This window comes from Nylanderia fulva, unplaced genomic scaffold, assembly GCF_048542155.1.
Source record: "Nylanderia fulva isolate GAGA-0341 unplaced genomic scaffold, ASM4854215v1 Scaffold7, whole genome shotgun sequence".
Lineage (NCBI taxonomy): Eukaryota > Metazoa > Arthropoda > Insecta > Hymenoptera > Formicidae > Nylanderia > Nylanderia fulva.
The window spans coordinates 2,126,724-2,133,539 of NW_028190807.1; the positions used below are offsets into that span (position 1 = coordinate 2,126,724).

General features: G+C 36.2%; 1 protein-coding gene and 1 long non-coding RNA gene across 3 annotated transcripts in view; one reads left to right on the top strand and one right to left on the bottom strand.

The window, feature by feature from the left end:
- Nucleotides 1–3,697, top strand: part of LOC114934681 (uncharacterized) — a 31,578-nt gene extending 27,881 nt beyond the window's left edge. Inside the window, exon 3 of the long non-coding RNA XR_003820332.2 lies at nucleotides 2,815–3,697. This is a non-coding gene — a long non-coding RNA (uncharacterized LOC114934681). The remainder of the gene's footprint in view (nucleotides 1–2,814) is intronic.
- LOC114934678 (protein O-mannosyl-transferase Tmtc3) lies at nucleotides 329–6,657 on the bottom strand. Of its 2 annotated transcripts, XM_085488464.1 has the most exons (14): nucleotides 5,866–6,657; nucleotides 4,406–4,542; nucleotides 4,161–4,242; nucleotides 3,966–4,065; nucleotides 3,771–3,886; nucleotides 3,515–3,687; nucleotides 3,181–3,436; nucleotides 2,836–2,984; nucleotides 2,425–2,737; nucleotides 2,051–2,341; nucleotides 1,679–1,861; nucleotides 1,309–1,593; nucleotides 872–1,176; nucleotides 691–777 (listed from the first exon to the last, which is right to left on the bottom strand). In XM_085488464.1, the coding sequence occupies exons 1-14, from the start codon at nucleotides 6,055–6,057 to the stop codon at nucleotides 750–752; spliced, it is 2,610 nt and encodes an 869-aa protein (XP_085344590.1). In that variant the 5' UTR covers nucleotides 6,058–6,657; the 3' UTR covers nucleotides 691–749. The 2 variants fall into 2 exon arrangements, with proteins under 2 accessions (XP_029163212.2, XP_085344590.1); XM_029307379.2 differs by having other exon boundaries at nucleotides 329–1,176; nucleotides 5,866–6,656.
- Nucleotides 6,658–6,816: the final 159 nt, after the last annotated feature.

Genomic DNA, 6,816 nt, shown 5'->3' on the forward strand with positions numbered 1-6,816 from the left:
TCTATCGCAGATACTAAAATATATCGAATCGATATACATGATTGAGATTTGATTTTTACCGTAATATCGTTGACATATAAATTTTTCTGTATCTATAAAGCAATAATGTACCTGAAACACGTTATTAATTGTCTTTTACAAAGAAATCTTCGTCAAATTTAAGATTAATATTAACAAAGATAGGACTTTTTTGAAAATATATTATAGATTACGAATATTATAATTATATAACAAAGGAGTGATATTGTTATTTACATTAGTTTCTCGTTTAAAAGTACGGGAATTGAAGGGAAAGAGAGGAGATACGTACGAGTAAAAGATGAAAAAATACACAATTCTTTTAAATATATTTTATAAAATGTCCTATTTTTATACAGCATATAAAACAATACTCTGTATTTATTTTATATTCACACATTAGCTCTATATGACTGTACCACCATAACTTTTCGTTATACGCATATAACTTTACAGTATTCGGCGGATTTTACATTAATACTATGACAACGCGCTGTCCTTTGTCTGCTGAATTCCTTGCTTGCCGCTGATCGTCGCGGCGGCACTCTGATTGAACTGGTCGGACGTCGCATGTTTCGAACTGTGTTTCTGCGTGATATCTAGCTTTGTTATATCAGCGCTTATAACCCTATCGAAAACCCTGTCCGTGGTAGGTTCCACGATATTCAGTTCAGGGACCGTCGTTTGTTTGGGACTCTGTCCATCTTTCGTTTCCGTTGTACTGGCAGCGCTCATCGCTCGGGCAGGTTTTGATGGACCCTTCAAATGTATAATGTGATTATTCAAGGAATTGGTATTGCTCTGCTTACTTCCTATGTGATTGTGAACTGTCGCGTGATTCGCGAAAACGGACTCGGTCTTTCCTATAAATTGTCCGCTTGACGGCTCGACGGTATTGAAGGGTCTGTCCTTCACGTAACTGCTCCAAAAGGAATCGTCGAAGACGTCGGTGTCGCGCTGTTCCGGTGGTAAACGATTTATACGGGTTCTCACAATCGAAAGGTGTCTATGCACGTAATCCTGATGTGGTGCTAGAGCGGCTGCGTGTTCCAGGCACTGCGCTGCTAAACCCAATTTACCACGCTCCACCATCACGACGCATAAATTGTGCAATCCTTGAATATTGGTAGGATCCAGTTGCAGTATTCTGCGGTAACACTGAAATAATAATGTTAACACGTTAATGAAATTATCGAAACAATTTTATTATTGTTTATATGATATTTAAAATCTCTGTATATTGTGCAAATTTTAACAAAAAATTTTTTAAAGTTGCGCGTAATATCTTACATTTTCCGCAGCATCTAGATCTTTTATATTATTGATATAAATGTCTCCCAAAAGGATTAGGCCTTTCACATGATCTGGATGGAATCTGACCAGTTGATTCAGAAACGGTGCAGCTTCGAGTGGACGCTGCTCGTCTGCCAATAGTAATGCGAGATTGAATAACGCAGAACGAAAGTCTTCTTTCAATGCAACGGCATTGCGGAACCAACGTTCCGCGCTACCACTATCGTGATCATCCATGGCCAACATTCCCAAATTAAAATGTACGCGTTCGTTATTGGAATCCTGTAATTAGGTAATGGATAAGAAGTTCGTGTTAATGATATAATTATAGTTTTATAAACAATTGAAAAGAAAAACAACTGATTACCTTCCGTAAGAGCTTCAGAAGTCTCTCTCTAGCTACTTTACGTAACTCTGCTCGTCCCAATTCTTGGAGCAGTATAGCAGAGTTCAGTAATGCTTGTTCATGCTCTGGATCAAATTCTAAAGCTTTATCCAAGTATGCCAAAGCTTGGGATGCTTTTCCTTGTTCCAAGAATACAACACCAAGCTGTGAAAGTTCAATTATTTATATATATATATATATATATAGCTTGATTTTTTTTTATAATATCAAGGTCTGATTTAGCATTTTTTAGAAGTATATATATATATGTGTGTGTGTGTGTGTGTGTGTGTATAATGTCATAATGTATTTCTTCATGTGAGTATATATCTGTTTTAACCATTCAATACTTACATTATAATAGATATCAGGATTATTACTGTCATAAAATAGTGCTCGCTCGTAAACTTCTTGAGCTTCCTTTGTACGATTAAGTTTAATTAAAACATCGCCGCGATTAATATATGCTTGAGTATAATCCGCACGCATACTGATCGCCTGTCTGTATAACAAATCAGCCTCTTCTAATCTAGTTGCGTTCTTAGCTATCAAGTTAGCTAAATTAACAAACACATTTAAATGATTTGGTGCTATACGCGCTTGGTAAGATTCTCCTGGTTTCGCTTTCGGTAATAACGACTTGGCCTAGAAAAAACAAAAAAAATGAGAATACAAGTTACATTGAAAAAAATTAAATAAGTTTGAATAGATTCAGTGATATTAATTACTTTTAAATATGCATCTTCAGCTTCTTTAAACATTTTCAGATGATTGTAAGTTCGTCCGACATTAATGTGTGCTCCGATGTCATCGCCTTGAACTTGTACAGCCATACTAAAAAAATTTAATGCTTCTTTAAAACGACCTTGGCTTTCCAACGCATGACCCACGTTATTAAATAATTTGGCATTCCTATCGTTCACTTTCAAGCCGGACATGAATATCGAATATTCATCTAACCAGTCGTAATTTCTAACAAATGTTTTCGTCGTATGCGCCGCCAGAAGCGTTATAAGTAAAAATAGCACCAGCTTCTTGCATCTAAAAAATGATATACATATAATAAAATATTTGTTCTCTACAATTTATAAAAATAATTCATACAAATCGAATTACAGGTCACAGACGAGTCAACTTACTTCTTGTCTGCTAAGATGCTCCATCCATATCCAATAAGCATGCAAAATCCCATAGATGGTGCGTACAACACTCTTTCAGCAATTACAAATCCGACCGGGAAGAAAAGATTTGACGCAGGTAAAAAAGGGAGTATCATCATAGCCAAACTCTGCAGGCATTATTTTGGAAACACAACATACTCATTAGCTATTAGTATTGTTAATTATAAAAGATCCACACATATACAAAATTTCTAGAGCATGCGTGATTATCACATATTTTCCTTATTCCAACAAACACACATCATTATTCAATGACTTAAATTCTCTATTATATCTAATTCTGCAATGAGTATCTTTACTAACCATAATGAGAATAACTGATGTTTGTCTGCTACGTGTTACAACAGCTGTCACAAGCAATCCTAGCACAGTTCCATGAGTACCTAAAGTTGCGAGATTACGAACATCGGTAAAGCTTTCTACTAATGGTATCGTTCCCATTGTCCAATCACAGCACAAATCACTTGGAAGAAATAGCAGTCTTAGATTCACTGCAGCAAGATAATTATATGTAAGCTGTCTTGTTGGTGTTACAGCAACTGATGCAGGATTGTCAAATCTAAAAGATATATACATATTAATTATAGTATGTAAATAAAGTCACTTACAATTACATTCATATACACAGCAGCAATACCTGGTAAATACAGGTAACTTTGAGCCCATTATATGTAACCGTAGGATAAGCAGGCTAAATGTAACAAGTGTAAGGGCGGTCAAACGTTTTGTACCCTCGCCTGACCATGCAGGTGAAATTTTATTACCACCAAAAGCTGACTTTAGTGCTAAGAAAATATCCCTTGCTCTAACCTAAGTAAAATTACAAATATTGTTAGTATAACTTTGACATACTTGATATAATAAATGTGTAACGTTGAAAAGAGATATTTTACCTTTTGTACAACAAAAATTTCATACAATACACAAACTGCTGTGGCCGTAATTCCCTGTTCTTTGCATAACATTGCAGTAAATACAAAAAACATAGATAACATTAAGGATTTCCACCCTGTAAAATATATATGAATGTAATATAATGTTACACAATATAAAATGTAAATCATTTGCATTAGGACTCAAGTCATTACCTGTAGATCTTTTGCTTTTGCAACATTTAGTATATGTGATTAAAGCTGCCAGGTAAAATAAGGAGGACAAAGTTTCTGCCCTACCAACTACTCCTGTGACCTAGGAACATAATTATAGTTATATTTTAATAAATGACATTATTTTTTTGCAGGCTAATAATAATTAAAACAATAAGTCTTTTTGGCATTACATACTGCTTCTGTGTGTATAGGATGTACAGCAAAAAATAAAGATGACACAAAACTTGCTGCATCTGGTAGAAACATCAAACAGGTCCTGTGAACAATTTTTACACATAATTTTCTTTTTTGTCTCTAATGCGAAATTCATAAAAGACTATTCTATATTTTATATTCTAAATTAAAGTACTAAGTAATTTTCTATAATTCTGTATTGCAGGAAAGAAATATAAAATATAGTAAAAGTGATGTCAACAAACCTGAAATATAATAGACATACTCCAACATGTAGAATGACATTTAGCAAGTGATATCCCATAGGATCTAGTTGATGAATCAGGTAATTCCATCGAAAGGTGAGAACGCAAAGTGGTCTATAAGATTTGTGCGACTGTTCCTATTAAAAAAAATTGATAATTGATTAATTGAGTAAATAAAGTATACAATTACTATTAATAGATAAACTTAAGACATATAAGCAAAAAAAGATTTTTTTCTATATATTATAAATGACTTTAAATAATATTTAAAAATGATGTATATTATATATTTTTGAGTTCAAAATTCTTATGTTTAAAATAACTATGCAATTTAATAAATGCATATCATATTTTCATTGCCTTTAACTAAATTAAATATACTATACAATTAAGTATTTACTATGCATCTTTCTCATAAAAAAACTGAAAAATTATAAGATAATTAAGTAGTAACACATTAATAAGATAAGAATATAAATTGCATGTTTTAATGGATATATCTCCTTCAATTTTTATTTTGTATAGTATTATTAATGTTAAAATATTTTTCCAATTAAACTAGTTAAATATTGCTATTAATTCATATAAAATGGCTATGTTGATGTGTAGAAAGTTTAATATTAGAAAATTTATCAAGCTGACAAATTTAAAAATAACGCGACAGCAAACAAATCTTCATTAAAGCTGCATTTTTTCATGTCTTCTATATTTACTATATAATAAAATCAATATATAATAAACTAAAATTGAAGAAATAAAAAATGTATAGGAAAAAAATATATATAAGAAAAAATGCGATAAAAATGAACAGGTTTAAAAACAAATCAATAAAGACAATGTTCTACATAAGAATTTTGCAGTTTTTTTGGCTTATTAAAATCGACATAATTATGAAGATAATAATTATTAAAATATATATATATATATATATATATGTGAAAAAATATATTGTGCTCCAATTCATCATGTTTTTTACAAACGATAAACAAAAATTACCTATGAAGAGAATAGGAGCATCAAAATCTAAATTTTTATAAATTTTATTGATTTCGATTTTTCTGAAATCAATAAAATTTCGGCGATCTCATTTATAGATGTTTTAGAAATATAGCAAAAATTGCAATGTTAAAAATAATTGTAGGGATTATTTTCGCATATCGATAGCATCCGGAATTCAGCTACGCTGTACCGATTTTGATCCATGTCAGACAAAACGTATGCGAGGGGATGAGGGAAACGAAAGGTATAGAGAACGGGGGATCGGATCGGGATGAAATGGACAGGACGCTCGCGGATCAATACGCAGGGAGCCATCTATAGGGATGATGAAGAGGGGAGGGGAGAATCTCGAACGCGCGTCCTCCGAGGGCCGGACGATGCCTCCTCGTTTTCTCACTCTCTCTCTCTCTCTCTCACACATACACACATACACTCTCTCTCTCTCTCTCTCTCTCTCGCACCTTGTGCATCGGGGTACCCCAGAAGTCGTTGTAGAAGACATTCTTGAGGGGCGTATGGGGCCTGAGGTCGCGGTTGTCCTTGATCGCCGAGATATCGTCGAAGACGAAACCGCATCCGAGGCTGTTGAGGTACACGGCGAGCGCGGTTACAGCCACGATCGCCGCGAGTGCTCCCCGCGCAGGCACTCCCATCACAAATAACACATCGATCGGCCGGTCGCCTTTCGTTCTTCTCGCGCAACTTCTTCGCGGATCACTCTCCCACAGGAACGGAAGAAGGAGGAACTCGCGATGGTTCTCTCCTCTCTTCTCGTTCTCCCTCGAGAACTCGCCCCTCGCGAGTTCTCTCCCTCTCTTATCTAGGAATTAATATTTCTTCCCGTACTTTTTTTTTAATCGACTATAGAAAAAAACTCCGCGAGAGAGACGCACGAATATGTCATTTCCACGCACGTCGATCGCGCGACCGCGTCCGCTTTTAGGCACATCACAACTGATTCCGTTGCGCCGCGGACACCAGGCACCATCGCGAGTGCCGGCGAGTTGAAGCGTAGCCGCGTCGCGGCGTCGCCGACATAATCGTCGTTGTCGTCGTCGTCGTCAGCTGTCTGGGGAGGAGAGGACCTCTTCGTAGCTTCTCACCGTCACTGCCTCGTCTCTCTAGAGCGCGTCGTCTCAACCACGATCGAAGATCGCGGCCAGTGGGAGATGAGAAAACGCGGCGCAAACGAGCGCGAGCGTACGCACGTACCGCGCACCACCGCCGCCGCGATCGAGCTGTCAAACGGCGGACGTGCGACGCGCATGCGCGCCGCGCCAGCGACAGCGCGACGTCATGTCACTGCGTTGCGCGCGCGCGCTTCGAAAACTTAAATCCCTTAAACGATGACGGAGAACAACAGCTTTTTCATCATCCTAGCCTAATCGTAAGACTTACAATTTAAAAAAATC

What these genes read in the sequence shown, in the direction of transcription:
- LOC114934678 (XM_029307379.2), bottom strand. Translation starts at nt 6,057, where the DNA reads ATGGGAGTGCCTGCGCGGGGAGCACTCGCGGCGATCGTGGCTGTAACC. An exon ending in AGCATCTTAGCAGACAAGAA is followed by an intron (nt 2,738 to 2,835) that starts GTAAGTTGACTC and finishes ATCATTTTTTAG; the next exon opens with ATGCAAGAAGCTGGTGCTAT. An exon ending in CTGAAGATGCATATTTAAAA is followed by an intron (nt 2,342 to 2,424) that starts GTAATTAATATC and finishes TGTTTTTTCTAG; the next exon opens with GCCAAGTCGTTATTACCGAA.